A 27,330-nucleotide genomic window follows, 5' to 3' on the forward strand; every position below is an offset into this window, starting at 1 on the left:
AGGAAAGGCAAAGAAACAGTGATCCCAGGGGTTTCAGTATGCAGGGGGACTGGGAAAAACAGGGTGGTCGTGGATTGCAAGGAAAGGAATGTGTGGAATGTCTGAGCGACGGCTTTTTGGAGCAGTTTGTGGTGGAGCCCAATAGGGACCAGGCAATACTGGGTTTAGTGTTGGACAATGAGGCTTGGAAAGGCAGGTTAAAGTGCCTTAGGAGGCAGTGATCACAACATGATGGGATTTACTCTGCAGTTTGAGAGGGAGAAGATACAACTGGAGGTAACAGTATTACAGCTGATTAAAGGCAACTACAGAGGCATGAGGGTGGAGCTGGGGAGAATTGACTGGGAGAGGAACCCAGCAGGAAAGACAGTGGGACAGCAATGGCAGGAGTTTCTGGGAATAATTCAGGAGTTACAGCAGAGAGTCATCCCGAGGGAAAAGGAAACATGGTCCAGGGAGGGTGGAGCAACTTCAGTGTAAAAGCAAACGAGAAAACATCTAATGTGGTGAAGGGCAGGGTGAAACTGGGGGATTGGGAAGCTCACAAAGATCAACAGAGGGCAACAAGAAAACAAATAAGGAGGGGAATGATTAAATAGGAGGGTAAGCTAGCCAGTAATATAAAGGAAGATTATAAGAGTTTCTTTAGATATATAAAGGGCAAAAGAGATGCCAAAGTGGTCATTGGGCTACTGGAAACTGACGCTGGAGAGATAATAGTAGGGAACAAGGCAATGGCTGAGGAGCTGAATAATTACTTCGTGTCAGTCTTCATAGTGGAAGGCATGAGTAATATCCCAAAAATTCAAGAGAGTGAGGGAGCAGAGCTGAATATGGTGGCCATCACTCAGGAGAAGGTGCTAGGAAAACTGAACAAAGATCAGAAAAATTCACCAAAGGTCATCAGACAGCACCTTCCAAACCCATGACCACTTCCATTGAGAAGGACAAGGGCAGCAGATACATAGGAACACCACCCCCTTGCAAGTCCCCTCCAAGCCACTCCCCATCCTGACTTGGAAATATATCACCGTTCCCTCACTCTCAATGGGTCAGAATCCCAGAATTCCCTCCCCAAGGGCATTGTGGATCTACCCACAGAAAATGGACTGCAGCGTTCAAAAAGGCTGCTTACCCCCACCTTCTCAAGGGGCAACTAGGTACGGGGAATAAATGCTGGGCCCAGCCAGTGACCTTCATGGCCCTTGTAAATAAAACACATTGATGTGGTTCTGGAGATCCATACAGCTTAGACCAAAACATTTCCTTCTTAAAACAACACAAGTGATCCAGATGGGAGAGTTTACAACAGCAACAACACTTTCATGGTCATCCTTAGACCTCTCATTCCAGACTTTTATAGATTGGAATTCCACGACCTGGAATGGTGAGGTTTGAACTCAGATTCATGGGTGTCTGGATTAGGAATCTACTGATTATACCAGGACACCTTGCCCAGTGTAACAGGATGTTAATGTGACAGGAACCCAGTGATGGAACGATGTCTCAGTGACCAGTCCTGACCCTGCCTGATCCTCACACACTCAGTAACACAGGATGTATGATCTTGAGGAGTAACATAGACACTGACTCATTTTATCTCCAACCTAACAGCAGCTGCAGGCCTATGATTGAGCATTGATATTTCAAATATTTCTTGAGAGTCTGTGAACATCTTTCTTCCCTTTAATAGTTCCTTCCTCTTTCTGCAGCTCTGTGAAAACACAGAAACATTGCACCATCGGCCCTGCCTCTGCCTCTGCTACATAAGTTGGTGAGATTTCTCTCCTGTGAAGTACAGCAGCTGGACTGACAGGATTGTCCCCTGGAATGATGTGCAGAGTGCTCTGGGTAATGGTGCTGTCGCTCTGTGTTGCTCTGGGTGAGTATGGGCTTCGGTTTAGTGAGGGAGCTGTGATGTGTCCAGTTCATTAACAATGTGAAGCCACAGATGTACAGCAGGAACTGGGCCTTTATCAGGCAGTTAATTCCAGTGTCTGTTCAATCCGGCTCAACCATTCTCTGTTTGTGCTGTCTATCCAAGAGTGTCTTTCAGATCTGACCTTTATTCTAAATGCTTCAGTCTCAACTCACAGGGCTTATTGTGGCCCTTTGTCAAATTATTACTCGGTTATTATTCGACTGTAGGATGTGGGAGTCACTGACTGGGCCAGAATTTGTTGCCCGTCCCTAGTTGCCCCTTGAGAAGGTGAGGGTGAGCTGCCTTCTTGAACCGCTGCAGTCCATGTGCTGTGGGTGGACTCACAATGCCCTTAGGGAGGGAATTCCAGGATTCTGACCCAGTGACAGTGAAGGAACGGTGATATGTTTCCAAGTCGGGATGGGTGTGGAGGGGAGCTTGCAGGGAATGGTGGTCCCATGTACCTGCTGCCCTTGTCCTTCTCGATGGAAGTGGCTGTGGGTTTGGAAGGTGGGTCATTAACAATGGTTAGGACTCAGCTGTCAGACAATCCCAGAGTTGATGTGGGTTGTTCCTTCCTGGCAGAGGGTTGAGCAGATTGGTCAGGCACCATCTCCACTTTCTGAGTCCACAGTGAGTGCAGTGGGAACAGGGAGGCTACTGACAGTCAATGGGTCACTGTGGGACCACCCAGGAGACTAAAGCTGGATCCAGGGGGATTCTTCACACACCATCACTGGAACCGATATTCTGTCTTTTATCTCAGCACTTTGTGTGGTCTGAGTGGGTACCAACTGGCTGTCACATTTTCCAACTGCTCAATCAATACTTCACTTAAAAAGCAACAACAAAGGTCTTTGAAGCTTCCTCAGGATGTGAATGGTGCTATTTAAATGCAATGTACTGTGGAGACTGGTATTGATGGTCAGTTTCAGTATTGCCCACAATTATAAACAGATGTGTTTGTGACGGGTTAGTGTGGACTGGGCCCAGCAACGTCCTCTCTCTCTCACTTTCTTTCTTCATGAAGGTGTTTCTGAAAGACAGCATTGATGTGTATTTGGAGAGGCAAGGAATGATTAGGGATAGTGTGAGGGAAATCACTTCTCACAAACTTGGTTGAGTTTTTTGAGGAAGTATAGAACATGGAACATTTCAGCTCAGTACAGGCCTCGAGGTCACTGTGAATCCAATCTGAAGCCCATCTAACCCTCCCTATTCCATGTTCATCCAAATATTTATCTAATGACCATTTAAACTTCCTTCAAGTTGGTGAGTCTACTACCGTTGCAGGCAGTGCATTCCACACCCCTCCTACTCTCTGAGGAAAGAAACTACCTCTGACATCTGACCTATATCTATCACCCCTCAGTTTAAAGCTATGACCCCTCGTGCTCGCTATCACCATCCGAGGAAAAAGGCTCTCCCTGCCCACCCGATCGAACCCTCTGGTTATCTTATACGCATCAATAAAGTCACTTCTCAACCTTCTTGTTTCCAACAAAAACAACCTCAAGTCCCTCAGCCTTTCCCCATAAGACCTTTCCTCCATACCAGGCAGCTTCCAAATTAGCCTCCTCCGAACCCTTTCCGAAGCTTCCCCATCCTTCCTATAATGCGATGACCAGAACTGTACACAATACTCCAAGTGCAGCTGCACCAGAGTTTTGTACAGTTGCAGCATGACCTCATGGTTCCAGAACTCAGTCCCTCTACCAATAAAAGCTAACACACTGTAAGCCTTCTTAACAACCCTGTCAACCTGGGTGTTAGTTTTCAAGAATCTATGTCCCTGGACACCGAGATCTCTCTGCTCATCCACACTATCAAGAGCCTTACCATTAGCCCAGTACTCTGTATTCCTGTTACTCCTTCCAAAGTGAATCACCTCCCACTTTTCCACATTAAACTCTATTTGCCACCTCTCAGCCCAGCACTGTAGCTTATCTATGTCCCTCTGTAACCTACAACATCCTTCCACAGTATCCACAACTCCACCGACTTTAGTGTAATCTGCAAATTTACTAACCCACTCTTCTCTGCCCTCATCCAGATAATTTATAAAAATAACAAACAGCCGTGGCCCCAAAACAGATCCTTGCGGGACCCCATTTGTCCCTGAACTCCAGGATGAACATTTCCCATCAACCATCACCCTCTGTCTTCTTTCAGCTCGCCAATTTCTGGTCCAAATCGCTAAATCACCCTCAATCCCATGCCTCCGTATTTACTGCAATAGCTTACCATGGGGAACCTTATCAAACACCTCACTGAAATCCATATACCCCACATCGACCGTTTACCCTCATCCACCTGTTTGGTCACCTTCTCAAAGAATTCAGTAAGGTTTGTGAGGCACAACATTCTCTTCCCAAAATCGTGCTGACTATCCCTAATCAACTTCTTCCTCTATTGATGATTATAAATCCTGTCTTTTATAACCTTTTCCAACACCTTACCCACAACCGAAGTGAGGCTCACTGGTCTATTATTACCTGGGTTGTCCCGACTCCCCTTCTTAAACAAGGGAACAGCATTTGCTATCCTCCAGTTGTCTGTCACTATTCCTGTCGACAATGATGACATAAAGATCAAAGTCAAAGGCTCTGCAATCACCTCCCTGCCTTCCCAGAGAATCCCAGGATAAATCCCATCCAGCCCAGGGAATGTATCTATTTTCACACTTCCCAGAGTTTCTAACACCTTCTCGTTGTGAACTTCCATCCCATCTCATCTAATAGTTTGTATCTCAGGAATCTTCTCAATAATATTGTCTTTTTCCAGTGTGAATACTGATGAAAAATATTCATTTAACCTTTCCCCTATCTCCACTGACTCCATGCACACCTTCCTATTTCTAATCTTACTCTCGTCTTTCTTTAATTCCTGATATGTCTGTAGAAAGCTTTAGGGTTTTCCTTGATCCTCTCCGCCAATGACTTCTCAAGGCCCTTCCTGGCTTTCCTTAGCTCTCTCTTTAGGTCCTTCCTGGCTAACTTGTAACTCTCAAGCGCCCTAGCTGAACCTTCACACCCCATCTTAATATAGGCCTCCTTCTTCCTCTTGACAAGAGATTCAACTTCCTTAGTAAACCCCCACTCCCTCACTTGACCTCTTCCTTCCTGCCTGACGGGTACATACTTATCAAGGACACGCAGTAGCTGTTCTTTGAATAAGTTCCACATTTCTATGATGCCTGTCCCCTGCTGTTTCCTTCCCCATCCCATGCATCCTAAATCTTGCCCTAATCACATTGTAATTGTCTTTCCCCCAGCGATAACTCTTGCCCTGCGGTATATACCTCTCCCTTTCCACCTCTACAGTAAACATAACCAAATTGTGGTCTATCTCGCCAAAGTGCTCACCTACATCCAAATCTAATACCTGGCCAGGTTCATTACCCAGTACCAAATCCAAGGTGGCCTCACCCCTTGTTGACCTGTCTACATACTGTATCAGAAAAAAAACCCTCCTGCACACATTGGACAAAGACTGACCCATCTAAAGTACTCGAACTATCGTATTCCCTGTCAATATTTGGAAGTAACCAAGAGGATTGATGAACGCAGAGCAGTAGACATGGTTTACTTAGAGAAAGTGAGGCCTGCAGATGCTGGAGATCAGAGTTGAGAGTGTGTTGCTGGAAAAGCACAGCTGGTCAGGCAGCATCCGAGGATCTGTAAAATTGACGTTTCGGGCCAGAACCCTTCATCAGGAATAAGGCGAGACTGTTTACTTGGAGTTCAGTAAAGCCTTTGACAAGGTTCCACATGGCAGACTAATTAATAAAATTCAATCACATGGGATTCATGATGAACTTGGCGATTGGATACGAAATAGACTTGACGGTAGGAGGCAGAGGGTCATGGTGGAGGGTTGTTTTTCAGACTGGAGGCCTGTGACCAGTGGTGTACCACAGGGGTCCTTGCTGGGCCCATCATTGTTTGTCATTATATCAATGATTTGGATAAGAATACAGAAGGCATGGTTAGTAAGTTTGTGGGTGACACAGAGACTGATGCTATAGTGGATAGTGGAGAAGATGATCACAGATTACAGGGAGATCTTGATCAATTGGGTCCATGGGCTGAAGTGTGGGAGATGGAATTTAATTTGGGTAAACGAGGGGTATTCCACTTTGATCAAACAAACCAGGGGAGGGATGATACAATTAAAAACAGGGCCTTGGGGAGTGTTGTTGGACAGAGACCATGGGGCTCTGAGATGTAATTCTTGGATGTTTGTGTCACATAGAGACAGGGTGGTTACGAGGGGGTTTAGTGCACTTGCCTTTATTGCTCAGAGCCTTGTGTACAGGAGTGGGGATGTCACGTGGAGGTTGTACAGGACATTGGTGAGACCTCTCCTAGAATATTGTGCCCAGTTCCAGGAAGTTCATTGTTAAACTGGAGAGGATTCAGAAAAGGTTTCCCAGGATGTTGTCAGACACGGAGGCTTTGAGTGAGAAAGGGAGGCGGGATAGGCTGGGACCTTTTACACTTGAGTGTAGGAGGCCGAGGGGTGACCTGACAGAGGTTTATAATATCACGAGGGGTACAGACAGCACGAAGCCATTCCCCTGGGGTGAGGGAGTTTCACCAGTAAGGGATATACTTGTAAGGTGAGATTTAAGATTTTTAAGATTTAAGAAAGACTTGAGTGGCATCTTTTTCCCACAGAGGACGGGTGGGGGTGTGGGAGGGGGGTCATGTGTGGAATGAACTCCCTGGGGAAGTGATGGATGTGGGTACATTTACAACATTCAGCAGACATTGAGACAAGGGCATGAATAAGAAATGTTTCAGAGGGACATGGATCACCAGCCGGCAGATGGGACTGGGTTAGTTTGGGATTGTGTTGGCATGGACTGACTGGACAAAGGGTCTGTTTTCGTGCAGTATGACACTTTCTCGCCTCTCTCTCTCTCTCTCTCTCTCTCTCTCTTGCTCTCTCTCTCTCTCTCTCTCTCTCTCTCTCTCTGTCTCTCTCTGTGTCACCAGTGTCACTGTTAGCTCAAAGATAAAAGTTCCCGTTGTGGGGCAGTGAGGGAGTGGGAGGGGAAGGCAGCTGATTGGTCGTCAGCCTCATGGTGGGATAGGAGGTTTGATGAAACTCTCTCAGAAATTCCTGTCGGCTGATTGGCTGCTTTCCCTGTTTTATTCTCATGTTTAAATCCCTCAGGAATGATGACAAACCCAAAGATTATTCTCAGTCCGAGTCGAATCATGGTCGCAGTGGGCAGCTCAGTGCAGTTACAATGTGCCATTGTCAATGGCAGTGTGCAACACCTTGGTGTAACGTGGAATATGGTGACATCAGCTTCCAGCCCTGAGATCCTGACACATTCCCAATCGGATGGGGTTACCAAAGGTCACAGCAACAATAAGAAATTCCAATCTTTCAGAGATCTCAAACATAGCAGCTACATTCTCACCATCAAAGACATAGAGACCAGCGACAATAGACAGTATTATTGTGACATTGTTGGAAAGAACATGTCCAAAAGCAGCCAGAGGATTGCTGTATCTGTACAAGGTAAGGTATCTTTATATCAGATTTTACACTCACTCCTCTGGAGATCTGCTGCTCAGCACTGGGTCAGTTACATTGCACTGGGGATCTGTCAGATATCACTGGATCATTCACACTGACTGCTCTGGGAATCTGTCAGATATCACTGGATCATTTACACTGACTGCAGTTGGAATCTGTCAGATATCACTGGATCATTCGCACTGACTGCTCTGGGGATATGTCAGATATCACTGGATCATTTGCACTGACTGCTCTGGGAATCTGTCAGACATCACTGGATCATTCACACTGACTGCTCCGGGAATCTGTCAGATATCACTGGATCATTTACACTGACTGCTTCGGGAATCTATCAGATATCACTGGATCATTCACACTGACTACTCCGGGAATCTGTCAGATATCACTGGATCATTCACACTGACTACTCCGGGAATCTGTCAGATATCACTGGATCATTTACACTGACTGCTTCGGGAATCTGTCAGATATCACTGGATCATTCACACTGACTGCTCCGGGAATCTGTCAGATATCACTGGATCATTCACACTGACTACTCCGGGAATCTGTCAGATATCACTGGATCATTCACACTGACTGCTCTGGGAATCTGTCAGACATCACTGGATCATTCACACTGACTGCTCCGGGAATCTGTCAGATATCACTGGATCATTCACACTGACTGCTCTGGGAATCTGTCAGATATCACTGGATCATTTACACTGACTACTCCGGGAATCTGTCAGATATCACTGGATCATTCACACTGACTGCTTCGGGAATCTATCAGATATCACTGGATCATTCACACTGACTACTCCGGGAATCTGTCAGATATCACTGGATCATTCACACTGACTGCTCCGGGAATCTGTCAGATATCACTGGATCATTTACACTGACTTCCCTGGGAATCTGTCAGATATCACTGGATCATTCACACTGACTGCTCCGGGAATCTGTCAGATATCACTGGATCATTCACACTGACTGCTCCGGGAATCTGTCAGATATCACTGGATCATTTACACTGACTTCCCTGGGAATCTGTCAGATATCACTGGATCATTCACACTGACTGCTCCGGGAATCTGTCAGATATCACTGGATCATTCACACTGACTGCTCCGGAATCTGTCAGATATCACTGTATCATTCACACTGACTGCTCTGGGAATATGTCAGATATCACTGGATCATTTACACTGACTGCCCTGGGAATCTGTCAGATATAAGGCCATAGACCATAAGACATAGGAGTGGACGTAAGGCCATTTGGCCCATCGAGTCCACTCCGCCATTCAATCATGGCTGATGGGCATTTCAACTCCACTTACCAGCATTCTCCCCGTAGCCCTTAATTCCTCGAGACAACAAGAATCTATCAATCTCTGCCTTGAAGACATTTAGCGTCCCGGCCTCCACTGCACTCTGTGGCAATGAATTCCACAGGCCCACCACTCTCTGGCTGAAGAAATGTCTCCGCATTTCCATTCTAAATTGACCCCCTCTAATTCTAAGGCTGTGTCCACGGGTCCTAGTCTCCTCGCCTAACGGAAACAATTTCCTAGCGTCCACCCTTTCCAAGCCATGTATTATCTTCTACATCTCTATTACGTCTCCCCTTAATCTTCTAAACTCCAATGAATACAATCCCAGGATCCTCAGCCGTTCCTCATATGTTAGACCAACCATTCCAGGGATCATCCGTGTGAATTTCCGCTGGACACGCTCCAGTGCCAGTATGTCCTTCCTGAGGTGTGGGGACCAAAACTGGACACAGTACTCCAAATGGGGCCTAACCAGAGCTTTATAAAGTCTCAGTAGCACAACGGTGCTTTTATATTCCAACCCTCTTGAGATAAGTGACAACATTGCATTAGCTTTCTCAATCACGGACTCAACCTGCATGTTTACCTTTAGAGAATCCTCGACTAGCACTCCCAGATCCCTTTGTACTTTGGCTTTACTAATTTTCTCACCATTTAGAAAGTAGTCTATGCTTTTATTCTTTTTGCCAAAGTGCAAGACCTCGCATTTGCTCACGTTGAATTCCATCAGCCATTTCCTGGACCACTCTCCCAAACTGTCTAGATTCTTCTGTAGCCTCCCCACTTCCTCAGTACTACCTGCCTGTCCACCTAACTTCGTATCATTGGCAAACTTCCCTAGAATGCCCCCAGTCCTCTCATCCAGATCATTAATATATAATGCGAATAGCTGAGGCCCCAACACTGAACCCTGCGGGACACCGCTCGTCACCGGCTGCCATTCCGAAAAAGAACCTTTTATCCCAACTCTCTGCCTTCTGTCAGACAGTCAATCCTCAATCCATCCCAGTAGCTCAACTTGAACACCATGGGCCCTCACCTTGCTCAGCAGCCCCCCGTGTGGCACTTTATCAAAGGCCTTTTGGAAGTCTAGATAGATCACATCCACTGGGTTTCCCTGGTCTCACCTACTTGTCACCTCTTCAAAGAATTCCAACAAGTTTGTCAGGCATGACCTCCCCTTACTAAATCCATGTTGACTTGTTCTAATCAGACTCTGCTCTTCTAAGAATTTAGAAACCTTATCCTTAATGATGGATTCTAGAATTTTACCAATAACTGAAGTTAGGCTAATTAGCCTATAATTTTCCATCTTTTGTCTTGATCTTTTCTTGAACAACAGCGATCTTCCAATCGTCCGGGACTTTCCCTGACTCCAGTGACTCTTGAAAGATCCCAACCAACGCCTCCGCTATTTCCTCAGCCACCTCTCTCAGAACTCTAGGATGTATCCCATCGGGGATTTATAAGTTTTAAGATTTTTTAGCTTTTCTAGCACTTTCTCTTTTGTAATGGCAACCATACTCAACTCAGCCCCCTGATTCCCTTTAATTGTTGGGATATTACTCATGTCTTCCACTGTGAAAACTGACACAAAGTACTTGTTACGTTCTCCTGCTATTTCCTTATCTCCCATCACGAGGCTTCCAGCATCAGTTTGAAGTGGCCCAATGTCTACTTTTGCCTGTTGTTTGTTTCTTATGTATTGAAAGAAACTTTTACTATCATTTCTAATATTACTGGCTAGCCTACGTTCATATTTGATCCTCTCCTTTCTTATTACTCTCTTTGTTATTCTCTGTTTGTTTTTGTAGCCTTCCCAATCTTCTGATTTCCCACTGCTCTTGGTCACTTTATAGGATCTCTCTTTTTCTTTAATACATTTCCTGATTTCCTTTGTCAGCCATGGCTGTCTAATCCCTCCCCAGATAATCTTTCTTTTCTTGGGGATGAACCTCTGTACAGTGTCCTCAATTATACCCATAAACTGCTGCCATTTTTGCACTACTGTCTTTCCCGCCATTCCCCTGGGGTGAGGGAGTTTCACCAGTAAGGGATATACTTGTAAGGTGAGATTTAAGATTTTTAAGATTTAAGAAAGACTTGAGTGGCATCTTTTTCCCACAGAGGACGGGTGGGGGTGTGGGAGGGGGGTCATGTGTGGAATGAACTCCCTGGGGAAGTGATGGATGTGGGTACATTTACAACATTCAGCAGACATTGAGACAAGGGCATGAATAAGAAATGTTTCAGAGGGACATGGATCACCAGCCGGCAGATGGGACTGGGTTAGTTTGGGATTGTGTTGGCATGGACTGACTGGACAAAGGGTCTGTTTTCGTGCAGTATGACACTTTCTCGCCTCTCTCTCTCTCTCTCTCTCTCTCTCTCTTGCTCTCTCTCTCTCTCTCTCTCTCTCTCTCTCTCTGTCTCTCTCTGTGTCACCAGTGTCACTGTTAGCTCAAAGATAAAAGTTCCCGTTGTGGGGCAGTGAGGGAGTGGGAGGGGAAGGCAGCTGATTGGTCGTCAGCCTCATGGTGGGATAGGAGGTTTGATGAAACTCTCTCAGAAATTCCTGTCGGCTGATTGGCTGCTTTCCCTGTTTTATTCTCATGTTTAAATCCCTCAGGAATGATGACAAACCCAAAGATTATTCTCAGTCCGAGTCGAATCATGGTCGCAGTGGGCAGCTCAGTGCAGTTACAATGTGCCATTGTCAATGGCAGTGTGCAACACCTTGGTGTAACGTGGAATATGGTGACATCAGCTTCCAGCCCTGAGATCCTGACACATTCCCAATCGGATGGGGTTACCAAAGGTCACAGCAACAATAAGAAATTCCAATCTTTCAGAGATCTCAAACATAGCAGCTACATTCTCACCATCAAAGACATAGAGACCAGCGACAATAGACAGTATTATTGTGACATTGTTGGAAAGAACATGTCCAAAAGCAGCCAGAGGATTGCTGTATCTGTACAAGGTAAGGTATCTTTATATCAGATTTTACACTCACTCCTCTGGAGATCTGCTGCTCAGCACTGGGTCAGTTACATTGCACTGGGGATCTGTCAGATATCACTGGATCATTCACACTGACTGCTCTGGGAATCTGTCAGATATCACTGGATCATTTACACTGACTGCAGTTGGAATCTGTCAGATATCACTGGATCATTCGCACTGACTGCTCTGGGGATATGTCAGATATCACTGGATCATTTGCACTGACTGCTCTGGGAATCTGTCAGACATCACTGGATCATTCACACTGACTGCTCCGGGAATCTGTCAGATATCACTGGATCATTTACACTGACTGCTTCGGGAATCTATCAGATATCACTGGATCATTCACACTGACTACTCCGGGAATCTGTCAGATATCACTGGATCATTCACACTGACTACTCCGGGAATCTGTCAGATATCACTGGATCATTTACACTGACTGCTTCGGGAATCTGTCAGATATCACTGGATCATTCACACTGACTGCTCCGGGAATCTGTCAGATATCACTGGATCATTCACACTGACTACTCCGGGAATCTGTCAGATATCACTGGATCATTCACACTGACTGCTCTGGGAATCTGTCAGACATCACTGGATCATTCACACTGACTGCTCCGGGAATCTGTCAGATATCACTGGATCATTCACACTGACTGCTCTGGGAATCTGTCAGATATCACTGGATCATTTACACTGACTACTCCGGGAATCTGTCAGATATCACTGGATCATTCACACTGACTGCTTCGGGAATCTATCAGATATCACTGGATCATTCACACTGACTACTCCGGGAATCTGTCAGATATCACTGGATCATTCACACTGACTGCTCCGGGAATCTGTCAGATATCACTGGATCATTTACACTGACTTCCCTGGGAATCTGTCAGATATCACTGGATCATTCACACTGACTGCTCCGGGAATCTGTCAGATATCACTGGATCATTCACACTGACTGCTCCGGGAATCTGTCAGATATCACTGGATCATTTACACTGACTTCCCTGGGAATCTGTCAGATATCACTGGATCATTCACACTGACTGCTCCGGGAATCTGTCAGATATCACTGGATCATTCACACTGACTGCTCCGGAATCTGTCAGATATCACTGTATCATTCACACTGACTGCTCTGGGAATATGTCAGATATCACTGGATCATTTACACTGACTGCCCTGGGAATCTGTCAGATATAAGGCCATAGACCATAAGACATAGGAGTGGACGTAAGGCCATTTGGCCCATCGAGTCCACTCCGCCATTCAATCATGGCTGATGGGCATTTCAACTCCACTTACCAGCATTCTCCCCGTAGCCCTTAATTCCTCGAGACAACAAGAATCTATCAATCTCTGCCTTGAAGACATTTAGCGTCCCGGCCTCCACTGCACTCTGTGGCAATGAATTCCACAGGCCCACCACTCTCTGGCTGAAGAAATGTCTCCGCATTTCCATTCTAAATTGACCCCCTCTAATTCTAAGGCTGTGTCCACGGGTCCTAGTCTCCTCGCCTAACGGAAACAATTTCCTAGCGTCCACCCTTTCCAAGCCATGTATTATCTTCTACATCTCTATTACGTCTCCCCTTAATCTTCTAAACTCCAATGAATACAATCCCAGGATCCTCAGCCGTTCCTCATATGTTAGACCAACCATTCCAGGGATCATCCGTGTGAATTTCCGCTGGACACGCTCCAGTGCCAGTATGTCCTTCCTGAGGTGTGGGGACCAAAACTGGACACAGTACTCCAAATGGGGCCTAACCAGAGCTTTATAAAGTCTCAGTAGCACAACGGTGCTTTTATATTCCAACCCTCTTGAGATAAGTGACAACATTGCATTAGCTTTCTCAATCACGGACTCAACCTGCATGTTTACCTTTAGAGAATCCTCGACTAGCACTCCCAGATCCCTTTGTACTTTGGCTTTACTAATTTTCTCACCATTTAGAAAGTAGTCTATGCTTTTATTCTTTTTGCCAAAGTGCAAGACCTCGCATTTGCTCACGTTGAATTCCATCAGCCATTTCCTGGACCACTCTCCCAAACTGTCTAGATTCTTCTGTAGCCTCCCCACTTCCTCAGTACTACCTGCCTGTCCACCTAACTTCGTATCATTGGCAAACTTCCCTAGAATGCCCCCAGTCCTCTCATCCAGATCATTAATATATAATGCGAATAGCTGAGGCCCCAACACTGAACCCTGCGGGACACCGCTCGTCACCGGCTGCCATTCCGAAAAAGAACCTTTTATCCCAACTCTCTGCCTTCTGTCAGACAGTCAATCCTCAATCCATCCCAGTAGCTCAACTTGAACACCATGGGCCCTCACCTTGCTCAGCAGCCCCCCGTGTGGCACTTTATCAAAGGCCTTTTGGAAGTCTAGATAGATCACATCCACTGGGTTTCCCTGGTCTCACCTACTTGTCACCTCTTCAAAGAATTCCAACAAGTTTGTCAGGCATGACCTCCCCTTACTAAATCCATGTTGACTTGTTCTAATCAGACTCTGCTCTTCTAAGAATTTAGAAACCTTATCCTTAATGATGGATTCTAGAATTTTACCAATAACTGAAGTTAGGCTAATTAGCCTATAATTTTCCATCTTTTGTCTTGATCTTTTCTTGAACAACAGCGATCTTCCAATCGTCCGGGACTTTCCCTGACTCCAGTGACTCTTGAAAGATCCCAACCAACGCCTCCGCTATTTCCTCAGCCACCTCTCTCAGAACTCTAGGATGTATCCCATCGGGGATTTATAAGTTTTAAGATTTTTTAGCTTTTCTAGCACTTTCTCTTTTGTAATGGCAACCATACTCAACTCAGCCCCCTGATTCCCTTTAATTGTTGGGATATTACTCATGTCTTCCACTGTGAAAACTGACACAAAGTACTTGTTACGTTCTCCTGCTATTTCCTTATCTCCCATCACGAGGCTTCCAGCATCAGTTTGAAGTGGCCCAATGTCTACTTTTGCCTGTTGTTTGTTTCTTATGTATTGAAAGAAACTTTTACTATCATTTCTAATATTACTGGCTAGCCTACGTTCATATTTGATCCTCTCCTTTCTTATTACTCTCTTTGTTATTCTCTGTTTGTTTTTGTAGCCTTCCCAATCTTCTGATTTCCCACTGCTCTTGGTCACTTTATAGGATCTCTCTTTTTCTTTAATACATTTCCTGATTTCCTTTGTCAGCCATGGCTGTCTAATCCCTCCCCAGATAATCTTTCTTTTCTTGGGGATGAACCTCTGTACAGTGTCCTCAATTATACCCATAAACTGCTGCCATTTTTGCACTACTGTCTTTCCCGCTAGGCTCTGCTTCCAGTCTATTTTTGTCAGTTCTTCTTTCATGCCCTCATAATTATCTTTATTTACTTGTAACACCATTACATCCGATTTTGCCTTCTCTCTTTCAAACTGCAGACTGAACTCTACCATATTATGATTGCTGCTTCCTAAGTGATCCCTGACTTTAAGATCTTTTATAAAGTCTGGTTCATTACATAGCACTAGGTCCAGAATAGCCTGCTCCCTTGTGGGCTCCATGACAAGCTGTTCCAAAAAGCCATCCTGTAAACATTCCATGAATTCCCTTTCTTTGGATCCACTGGCAACATTATTTATCTAGTCCACCTGCATATTGAAGTCCCCCATGCTCACCGTGACCTTGCCTTTCTGACATGCCTTCTCTATTTCCCGGTACATGTTGCGTCCCTGGTCCTGACCACTGTTAGGAGGTCTGTACATAACTCCCATTATGGGTTTTTTGCCTTTGTGGTTCCTCAATTCCACCCACACAGACTCCACATCATCCGACACTATGTCATTCAGTGCCATAGATTTAATTTTGTACTTAACTAACAAGGCCACTCCACCCCCTCTGCCCACCTCCCTGTCTTTTCGATAAGTTGAAAATCCTTGGAGGTTTAACTGCCAGTCCTGACCCCCCTGTAACCACGTCTCTGTGATGATACCACATCATAATCATTCACGATGATCTGTGCCGTAAGTTCATCTGCTTTGTTATGAATGCTACGCGCATTCAGGTAAAGTGCCTTAATGCTAACTTCCTTATCACTGGATCATTTACACTGACTGCTCCGGGAATCTGTCAGATATCACTGGATCATTTACACTGATTCACCTGGGAATCTGTCAGATATCACTGGATCATTTACACTGACTGCCCTGGGGATCTGTCAGATATCACTGGATCATTTATACTGACTGCCCTGGGAATCTGTCAGATATCACTGGATCATTTACACTGACTGTCATAGAGTCATTGGGTCATAGAGATGTACAGCATGGAAACAAACGCTTCGGTCCAACCCATCCATGCTGAACAGATAGTCCAACCCAATCTAGTCCCACCTGCCAGCACCCGGCCCATATCCCTCCAAACCCTTCCTATTCATATACCCATCCAAATGCCTCTTAAATGTTGCAACTGTACCAGCCTCCACCACTTCCTCTGGCAGCTCATTCCATACACATACCACCCTCTATGTGAAAAAGTTGCCGCTTAGGTCTCTTTTATATCTTTCCCCTCTCATCCTTAACCTATTCCCTTGTAGTTATTGACTTCCCCACCCCGGGGAAAATACCTTGTCTATTTACCCTATCCATGCCCCTCATGATTTTAGAAAACTCTATAAGGTCACCCCTCAGCTTCCGACACTCCAGGGAAAACAGCCCCAGCCTGTTCAGCCACTCCCTATAGCTCAAATCCTCCAACCCTGGTAACATCCTTGTAAATCTTTTCTGAACCCTTTCAAGTTTCACAACATCTTTCCGATAGGAAGGAGAACAGAATTGCACACAATATTCCAACAGTGGCCTCACCAATGTCCTGTACAGCCACAACATGATCTCCCAACTCCTGTACTCAACACTCTGACCAATAAAGGAAAGCAAACACCTTCTTCACTATCCTATCTACCTGTGACCCCACTTTCTCTGAACCCTGTCCCTGATCCCTGATCTCTGTCCCTGATCCCTGATCTCTGTCCCTGATCCCTGAACCCTGTCCCTGATCCCTGAACCCTGTCCCTGATCCCTGATCTGTGTCCCTGATCCCTGATCTCTGTCACTGATCCCTGAACCCTATCCCTGATCCCTGATCTCTGTCCCTGATCCCAAACCTCTGTCTCTGATCCCTGAACCCTGTCCCTGATCCCTGATCTCTGTCCCTGATCCCTGAACCCTGTCCCTGATCTGTTATCTCTGTCCCTGATCCCTGATCTCTGTCCCTCATCCCTGAACCCTATCCCTCATCCCTGAACCCTATCCCTGATCCCTGATCTCTGTCCCTGATCCCTGATCCCTGATCTCTGTCCCTGATCCCTGATCTCTGTCCCTGATCCCTGATCTCTGTCCCTGATACCTGATCTCGATTCCTGTTGGTCCTGGCATGGTCCTGCACAACCCTGAGCTAAGTGTGCTCTGTAATTATCACGGTGCCCTGCCTACTCTCCCCTTGGTGTCTATCCCGACCCCCAGGCCCTGTGTGTGGAGGCAGGAAAATCCCAGGGATTACACCATCACCCCTTTCCCTCGACCTGCTTCATTTCTCCGTCCCGGAACAGCACTGGGACATTTTGCAGGAAGCATTCTCCCACTCTCACTGTCTTTACCCTCCTCTCCCTCTCCAATTCCCTTCTCCCCAAAATCCTCAGTTAAATGTTGTAGTGGTTCTGTTCGCCGAACTGGAAGTTTTTGTTGCAAACGTTTCGTCCCCTGGCTAGGAGACATCATCAGTGCTGTGGAGCCTCCTGCGAAGCGCTTCTTTGATGTTTCTTCCGGTATTTATAGTGGTCTGTCCTTGCTGCTTCCGGGTGCCAGTTTCAGCTGTCCGCTGTAGTGATTGGTATATTGGGTCCAGGTCGATGTCTCTGTTGATGGAATTTGTGGATGAATGCCATGCCTCTAGGAATTCCCTGGCTGTTCTCTGTCTGGCTTGCCCTATGATAGTAGTGTTTTCCCAGTCGAATTCATGTTGCTTGTTGTTTGAGTGTGTGGCTACTAGGGATAGCTGGTCGTGTCATTTTGTGGCTAGTTGGTGTTCATGTATGCGGATTGTTAGCTGTCTTCCTGTTTGTCCTATATAGTGTTTTGTGCAGTCCTTGCATGGTATTTTATAAACTACATTAGTTTGGCTCATGTTGGGTATTGGCTCCTTTGTTCTAGTAAGTTGTTGTCTGAGCGTGGCTGTTGGTTTGTGTGCCATTATGAGTCCTAGTGGTCGCAGTAGTCTGGCTATCAGTTCTGAAACGCTCCTGATGTATGGTAGTGTGGCTAGTCCTTTTGGTTGTGGCATGTCCTCATTCCGTGGTCTATCTCTTAGGCATCTGTTGATAAAGTTGCGCGGGTATCCGTTTTTGGCGATTACCTTGTATAGGTGTTCCTCTTCCTCTTTTCGCAGTTCTGGTGTACTGCAGTGTGTTGTAGCTCTTTTGAATAGTGTCCTGATGCAGCTTCGTTTGTGTGTGTTGGGGTGGTTACTTTCATAGTTTAGGACTTGGTCTGTGTGTGTTGTTTTCCTGTGTACCCTTGTGGTGAATTCTCCGTTGGGTGTTCTCTGTACTATCACGTCTAGGAATGGGAGTTGGCTATCCTTTTCTACTTCTCTCGTGAATCGGATTCCTGTGAGTGTGGCGTTGATGATCCGGTGTGTTTTTTCTATTTCCATTTTTTGATGATTACGAACGTGTCATCGACTTATCTGACCCAGAGTTTGGGTTGAATTTGTGGTAGGGCTGTATGTTCTAACCTTTGCATAACTGCCTCTGCTATGAGTCCCGAGATTGGTGATCCCATGGGTGTTCCGTTGATTTGTTCGTATATCTGATTGTTGAATGTAAAGTGTGTGGTGAGGCACAAGTCCAGTAGTTTCAGTATGCCGTCTTTGTTGATAGGTTCCGCCTCTTGTCTTCTGTTATGTATATCCAGTAGGTTGGCTATTGTTTCTCTGGCTAGGGTTTTGTCAATTGAAGTGAACAGTGCTGTCACGTCGAATGATACCATGGTTTCTTCTTTGTCTATGTGTGTATTCCTGATGATGTCCAAGAATTCCTGTGTTGATTGTATGGAGTGTTTGGATCCGCTGACCAGGTGTTTCAGTTTTTGTTGTAGTTCCTTGGCCAGTTTGTATGCTGGTGTCCCTGGTAGTGATACTATGGGTCTGAGTGGGATGTCTGGTTTGTGTACTTTGGGTAGTCCATAGAATCTGGGGGTGTTGTTGCTTTCCGGTTTCATTCTTCGTAGGTCCGCTTTGGTTATCTGTCCGTTTTTTTGTAGATTCCTTAGAGTGCTATTTATTCTATTGGTGAGTTGTGGTGTGGGGTCCGAATCCTTCATTTGGTAGGTGTTGGTGTCTGCTAGTAGGTGTTGTGCTTTTTTTGATGTAGTCTGATTTATCTAGGATGACAGTCATTCTGCCTTTATCTGCTGGTAGTATGATTATGTTCTTATCATTTCTTAGTGCTTTCAGTGCTTCCCTCTCCTTGGTGTTGAGGTTATGTGTTTGTCTTTTTCTTATCATCATAGGTACGACCGTTTGTCTCACTGTTTGTTGTGTCTCTTCAGTCAGTCCATTGTTCCTGAGTGTGCATTCTAGTGCTGCTAGGAAGTCTGCTGTCTTGGCGTCCCCGTGGTTGTAGTTGAGTCCCTTGGTCAGTATAGTTCTTTCCATGTCTGTGAGCTGTCTGTGGGAGAGGTTTTTAACCCAGGTGTGTGTTGTAGTGTCCTCTTTTTTGTGTGTTAGTTTGGCCAGTTTTTCTTTTAGTGCCGTTTTTTTGCGATGTGTTGTCCTGTTCTGTCCTATAGTGACAGCCTGTTCTATGGTCCGGGTCCATTCATGATTAGCGGTCTTTGAAATTAACGACTTTTGGTGCGCAATTTCTTGTTTGTATTTGTGCAGTCGGTTGTGAGCGTCTGTGATCATTACCTGGATCATCCTGAGTGCGTTCTGCTTGGCTGTTTCCCTGGCTTGTGGATTATTGACTGGTGGTCTGTACCTGACACATTGTGGAAGGATTTGATTCTTTCGGCATTCGTGTAGAAACCGGAGTTGTTCATATGTTGCGCTTAGGCGGTTAGCGCAGGATTCCCATTTCCTGGCTTGTCTCAGCGTCTCTCGCCCATAAGTGTTCAAAGTTTGTGCGAAGATTTGTAGCTCGGGTGCTTGCATGGTATTTTATAAACTACATTAGTTTTGCTCATGTTGGGTATTGGCTCCTTTGTTCTAGTAAGTTGTTGTCTGAGCGTGGATGTTGGCTTGTGTGCTGTTATGAGTCCTAAGGGTCGCAGTAGTCTGGCTGTCAGTTCTGAAACGCTCCTGATGTATGGTAGTGTGGCTAGTCCTTTTGGTTGTGGCATGTCCTCGTTCCGTGGTCTATCTCTTAGGCATCTGGTGATAAAGTTGCACAGGTATCCGTTTTTGGCGATTACCTTGTATAGGTGTTCCTCTTCCTCTTTTCGCAGTTCTGGTGTACTGCAGTGTGTTGTAGCTCTTTTGAATAGTGTCCTGATGCAGCTTTGTTTGTGTGTGTTGGGGTGGTTACTTTCATAGTTTAGGACTTGGTCTGTGTGTGTTGTTTTCCTGTGTACCCTTGTGGTGAATTCTCCGTTGGGTGTTCTCTGTACTATCACGTCTAGGAATGGGAGTTGGCTATCCTTTTCTACTTCTCTCGTGAATCGGATTCCTGTGAGTGTGGCGTTGATGATCCGGTGTGTTTTTTCTATTTCCGTGTTTTTGATGATTACGAAAGTGTCATCGACATATCTGACCCAGAGTTTGGGTTGAATTTGTGGTAGGGCTGTTTGTTCTAACCTTTGCATAACTGCCTCTGCTATGAGTCCCGAGATTGGTGATCCCATGGGTGTTCCGTTGATTTGTTCGTATATCTGATTGTTGAACGTAAAGTGTGTAGTGAGGCACAAGTCCAGTAGTTTAAGTATGCCATCCTTGTTGATAGGTTCCGCCTCCTGTTTTCTGTTGTGTATGTCCAGTAGGTTGGCTATCCCTAGTAGCCACACACTCAGACAACAAGCAACATGAATTCGACTGGGAAAATATTACTACCATAGGGCAAGCCAGACAGAGAACAGCCAGGGAATTCCTAAAGGCATGGCATTCATCCACAAACTCCATCAACAGAGACATCGACCTGGACCCAATATACCAACCTCTACAGCTGACAGCTGAAACTGACACCCGGAAGCGGCAAGGACAGACCACTATAAATACCGGAAGAAACATCAAAGAAGCGCTTCGCAGGAGGCTCCAGAGCACTGATGATGTCTCCTAGCCAGGGGACGAAACGTTTGCAACAAAAACTTCCAGTTCGGCGAACAGAACCACTACAACAAGCACCCGAGCTACAAATCTTCGCACAAACTTTGAACTCAGTTAAATGAATCTACAAATGGTCTGCACAGTGTCACCTGTTTGTCTTCTGTTTGTCTGCCTCTGTTTAACCCTTTGACTGAATCCCCCCATCATACTCGATCCCCCCATTATCCTGGACCCCCCCTTATCCTGGATCCCCCACGTTATCCTGGATCCCCCACGTTATCCTGGATCCACCTGTTATCATGGATCCCCCACGTTATCCGTGATCCCCCTATTATCTGGGATCCCCCATATTATCCTGGATCCCCCACGTTATCCGGGATCTCCACGTTATCCGGGATCCCCCTATTATCCGGGATCCCCCACGTTATCCTGGATCCCCCATGTTATCCCAGATCCCCCACGTTATCCTGGATCCCCCTGTTATCCGGGATCCCCCATGTTATCCGGGATCCCCCTGTTCTCTGGGATCCCCACGTTATCCTGGATCCCCCTGTTATCCGGGATCCCCAGGTTATCCCAGATCCCCCATGTTATCCGGGATCCCCCACGTTATCCCGGATCCCCTTGCTGTAACCCAGTCCAATGCCCCAGCCCCTTCACCCTGAGCAGTGGGTAATGTGGACAGAGTCACACAACTCACTCACATTCCCATTCCTGTTACGTTCCCCCCATCATCAAGCCTGTGTGAAAGCCTTTGCTGATGAATACTTTCTAAAACCATAGAAGGATTTGCAGTGGGTTTTAAAAGTGGTGATCTTTTTTAGTGCCTTCCCCTAACTGTGCTACCGTAAGCGAGGCTTATGTCAGTAACTGCCTGTGACTCGTGGTGACAGGATTCCTCAGGGTGGGGAAAGGTTCTGGGGCATTGAGGGGCACATTGCCTCTGGAAAGGGGTGGTGGGAGTCCCCAGTTATTCCCACATGCAGCACACTGCCTTCATTCTCTTCCAGCTCCTCCCGGTTCACTCTGTGATCCCCATCTCCCTCAGACTGAACTGGCCCCAATGCACACCTCATTCCTATTGGGAATGACAGCTGAGATTTTAAAGTATTTCTCTTCTGCTGGCACTTTGAGTGATCAGCCGCAGAGAGTCTACGTCCTCTGCCTTCAGAACTTTCACAGCAGCCTGCAGATTTGTGCATTTTTTATTCAGTTTGGTCACAGTCTGTGTGGTCACATCTCACTCAGTGTCTGAACCATGTAATTCTCAGTAAACCTCTCACGTCAGGTCTGAGACTGGTCCATGTGCAACACATTTATCTGCCTCCTTCCTCCTCTTCTGTCACTTTCTCACATAATCGCTCCTTCTCTCTGTCTAACTTCTTAGTTAGCTGCTTGTTTCCTTCATCCAGCTTCTCTGTTTCAGGCTCTTTCCCCCTTCATTGCTCCAAACAACTGACTATTGCTGAAGCTTCACCAAGCTTAGAAACACACTTTCCCAGCTCCCTATCTGTTTCTGCCCAACGCTTCACTCCAGCGGACCCCAGACCTGGTGCTAATTTACTGCCAGACTCAGCTCACTGGGACCAGTCCTTATTTACATAGTTTGGAAACACCTCTTCCCATTCTTGGCAATCTGTCATATGTTCCTCTTAAGCCATTCGCTGATTTCTGAGGGATAGGAAAAGTGACCAGGGTCACTTCATAAATACTGCTGTCGCACTCAGCAAATCCCTGATTCATTTCCAATCACTGATCAATCCAGCTCCATCATCCAAGGCTGGGAGTCAGTTTGTTTTCAGAGCAATGTACAGTCACGTCCCACTGAAGGCCTACCCAGGGACGCCAAAACCTACAACGTGAACTGGAGTACTCCAGCCTTTTACCCAGGTGTTCTTCCCCTGTGTGACTGAGAAAGGACAGGGAGGTGACTCAGACTTCAATTCTAAAAATTCTTTTCTTGATTTAACCCCTTTAGGTGCCAGTGCACAACATAAAACTTATATTTGGTGCGACATTTACCTCTTCCTTTATCGAACTGAACGTCTACATTTAACTCACTTCATTTAATCTCCCTCTACTTGAACTTATTTCACATTTCACCCTAACTCTAACATGAACTGGATCAGTTTGGCTGGAATTAAATGCCAGTGGATTTGTGTGAAGTGGCCAATGTTGCTCTCTGTGGTGATCTCACCTCATGGTCCTTTGGTTTCTCTGATGGTGACTTCAGGCAACACATTCTCAAATATTGGTCTCGAAGGCTTCTCCTGGGAAAATCCTTCCTTCTGCTAACTTATCTCAGATATCTGCTCCTTTTCCAGAAAGTTCTCTGGCACTCAGACAATGAATTGACCAAACCCTGATCATAATGATCAATCCCAGCCAATGGTGTTCATTGGGGACAACGTTCAGATGTTTCCCTTGAGTAGTAACAGCCACATTCCATATAAGGTAATATGGTGCCGGAATGGCGAGAGACAACCATGACACTTGCCTTATTTGGTCAACACAAGAAACGACACATCACAGCACACCCTCACCAAGGTCAGAGTTTACACTAGCTTGACCTAAGTTCCCAGCATGCTTGATTGGAGCTCTGAACCATTTGTACTGCTGGCCCCGTGACCACACATTCCCACTGACCCTTAGTGACCTTTCACCGGATTACTGAACAAGAACCTATCCACCTCTGAGTCACAGAGTCATAGATTCTGACAGCACAGAGACAGGCCCTTCAGCCCAAACTGGTCCATGCTGACCAAAGTGTCCATCCTCGCTAACCCCATTCCCCTGGCCTATATCCTTTCATATCTATATATTTGTCCAAATGCCTTTTAAATGTTGTTAATGTACCCACCTCAATGACCTCCCCTGGCAGATCATTCCATATGTGTCCCACCCTCTGTGTAAACAGGTTACCCCTCATGTTCCCTTTTATTCTTTCCCCTCGAACATAAACTGATGTCCTCTAGTCCCTGGGAAAAAGACTCTGCTTTAACAATATCCAAGGAACCTGCTTCCACCATCTTGGCAGGAAAAGACTTCCAAAAATTCAAAGTTTGGGAGAAGATTTGTAGCTCGGGTGCTTGTTGTTGTGGTTCTGTTCGCCGAGCTGGGAATTTTTGTTGCAAATGTTTTGTCCCCTGTCTACGTGACATCTTCAGTGCTTGGGAGCCTCCTGTGAAGCGCTTCTGTGCTGATTCCTCCGGCATTTATAGTGGTTTGAATCTGCTGCTTCCGGTTGTCAGTTGCTGTCCGCTGCAGTGGCCGGTATATAGGGTCTAGTTCGATGTGTCTGTTGATAGAATTCGTGGATGAGTGCCATGCCTCTAGGAATTCCCTGGCTATAGCCACGAAATGACATGACCAGCTATCCTTAGTAGCCGTACACTCAGATGACAAACAACACGAATTCGATTGGGACAACACCACTATTATAGGACAAGCCAAACAGAGCTGAAAATGTGTTGCTGGTCAAAGCACAGCAGGCCAGGCAGCATCTCAGGAATAGGGAATTCGACGTTTCGAGCATAAGCCCTTCATCAGGAATGAGAGAGAGTAGCCAAGCAGGCTAAGATAAAAGGTAGGGAGGAGGGACTTGGGGGAGGGGCGATGGAGGTGGGATAGGTGGAAGGAGGTCAAGGTGAGGGTGATAGGCCGGAGTGGGGTGGGGGCGGAGAGGTCAGTAAGGAGATTGCAGGTTAGGAGGGCGGTGCTGAGTTGAGGGAACCGACTGAGACAAGGTGGGGGGAGGGGAAATGAGGAAACTGGAGAAATCTGAATTCATACTGTTGGGACAGATCTTCTGTCCCCGTGTTCGTTTGGAGGAGAGAGACACCGGGTCTGATTAAAAGTATAAACAGGTTTAATGAGAGAGAATCGTACACAGTACAGTGAGGTGTCTAGCTCACTGGAGAAGGCGCGTTCTGCCTATATTTTAATTTGTCTATCCTTTTGTTCTCTCACATTCCAGAGTTACATCCTTATTTGGTAAAATGCAGAATTTTGGTATGTCATTGGTTCTCACCTGATAACGTTCTATTACCTCAGTTTGAGCTACGTGCATTTTGACACGGCTCCAATGTCCTGTTATCTCTCACCCTCCCTGGGGCCTCTTCAGGCTATGCCATCAGCTTTTCAGTCTGTTCTTAGTGTAACATAATGGCTTACTGTTGTCTAGTGAAGCTAACAAGTTCCAGACTTGCTCATACTGCCTTACGTGAGCACGACCTAACAATAAAGTTTCTTACACTGCCTAACCTTAATAATGGATCCCAACACTCCCTCCCTTGGCCTCGAAAGAGGCCACACAAAATACAACAGTTCGCGCGCAGCAGTCAGGACCCGGATGGTCGGTGAGCGCCCCTCCATCGCTCCTCTGCAAGGCCGACCAATTAGCTTAACCCGGCTTGTCTGACTCTAGGGAGACACAGTTATAGGGGATAGGAGTCCCTAAGCAGCATACAACTTCACAAAGCAATCCGGGTCGCAAAAAATCCCTACTCTAGGCGCCTCTCCAGTTCGCATACAATCGTTAAGGCACGAGAAGCAGTGAAATAATACATAACAGACATAAGTACTCAAAAGTCGTAACATGGGGGTGGGAGGTCCCCCTCCATCTCAAATTCAGCCATGCCAACTGTCGCACAGGGAGCGCCTGCGCACTCCTGCTGTACAGCTTGATAAGGTGGGGGCGAAGAAAGGTGGTCATCCTTGCCTGTAAGGGCTCGGTCGATAGTTCGAGTTACAAGGGTCCTGCACGGAGAGTCGTACCACAAAGCACAGACCCAGCCCTATGAGAAGATGACCAGTCCGCCTTGGTTCAGACATCATCACCACCACTCTCCATCTCCTCTCCGGGAGCGCCCTCCGCCAGTGATTGTCCTTTTGGAGATCTGGAACAGTGTGAAAAGTGGTGCCAGTTATTGTCCCCCTCCCTGTCCACCCTCAGGGTGTTGTTAGCCACTTCGGTGACTCGGAATGGCCCTTGCCACCTCTGCTCACTCCAGGACGTCCTGCCTGGGTGTCGGAGGTAAACTTCCTCCCCCACCGAGAGCGGTGCCGTTGAACCAGCCTCCTTTTCCCGAGCATCGATCACCTGTTGCCTGACTAGCTTAACCATCTCGTGTAAGACCTGCATGTACTGGGTCATGCCCTGGTTCATGAAGTCCCAGGTGTCCTCCCACCGTGGTGATAAGCGAGGTCCGGGCATGGGTCTACCGGTCAGAATCTCATGAGGGGAAAGGAAGGTGTCTCCGCACTTCTCCTGGTGCATGGACATAAGAGCCAGGGGCAGTGCTTGTACCCAAGTCATGGAGGTCCCCGCCAGGACCTTCCCTATTTTGTCCTTCAGGGTCCTATTCGCCCGCTCAACTAAGCCCTGGCTTTCCGGATGGTATACACTGCCAAACCTATGGCTTATTCCCAGCGCCGCCTCCACACGGGCTAGGTGTTCGTTCTTAAAGTGGGTGCCATTATCGGTACAAACGAGTCTGGGCACCCCATGTCTGGGGATCAACTCATTTCGCAGCCAGTTGGCCACTACCTCCCCATCCTCCTTCTTTGTTGGCGTCGCCTCCACCCACCGGGAAAAACGGTCCACAATCACCAGGAGGAACCTGTAGTGGTCTGGCGTGCGCCACTTGGCCCCCATGTCAGTGAAGTCCATGCAGATTTCCTGCCACGGGCCAAGGGGTGTTGGGAAAGTAAGTAGTGGGTGAGGAAGAGCTTTGCGAGCGTTATGCTCATTGCAAATCTTACACTTTGCTCTCAGATTTTCCAATTGTTCCCGTAGCTTGGGAGCCCACCAATGAACCCGCACTGCCAGGAGGACCTTAGTCAGTGCCACATGCGTCGGCCCATGGAGTTCAGCAAATAGTGTAGGGAGCAGGGACCGGGGCGCCACTACCTCTCCGCCTGCCGATCTCCATAGTCGATGCTGCGACGCCCCCACACAAATCGTCTGGGCCACTGCCCCCTTGTTCTCCCACTCACCTTTCTCGGCCGCACTTGCGCGGTCCTGTAACTCAATAAGGTGCATAATGGCATCCTCCCGGCTGACCGGGCTGCCCACATCGCGCTCATTCCCATGTGGTGTCCCCTGTCCATCCGTTATCCCTTCTTCCATGGCCCCTCTAACACTGTCTCCCTGTGTGCGCCTCCCTTCAAAATCCTGAGCCACCAATCTTGTTTCAGTATCAAATGT

The 27,330-nt window shown here is 46.7% G+C and overlaps 1 protein-coding gene across 1 annotated transcript in view; it reads left to right on the forward strand.

Annotated features, from left to right (window-relative positions):
- The first annotated feature begins 1,722 nt into the window (after positions 1 to 1,722).
- Positions 1,723 to 27,330, forward strand: part of LOC132819295 (lachesin-like) — a 42,396-nt gene continuing 16,788 nt past the window's right edge. Inside the window, exons 1-3 of the mRNA XM_060830735.1 lie at positions 1,723 to 1,882; positions 7,103 to 7,456; positions 11,423 to 11,776. Of these exons, the coding sequence (XP_060686718.1) occupies positions 1,831 to 1,882; positions 7,103 to 7,456; positions 11,423 to 11,776 (760 nt within the window). The 5' untranslated portion in view covers positions 1,723 to 1,830. The remainder of the gene's footprint in view (positions 1,883 to 7,102; positions 7,457 to 11,422; positions 11,777 to 27,330) is intronic.

Source organism: Hemiscyllium ocellatum, chromosome 10, assembly GCF_020745735.1.
Source record: "Hemiscyllium ocellatum isolate sHemOce1 chromosome 10, sHemOce1.pat.X.cur, whole genome shotgun sequence".
Lineage (NCBI taxonomy): Eukaryota > Metazoa > Chordata > Chondrichthyes > Orectolobiformes > Hemiscylliidae > Hemiscyllium > Hemiscyllium ocellatum.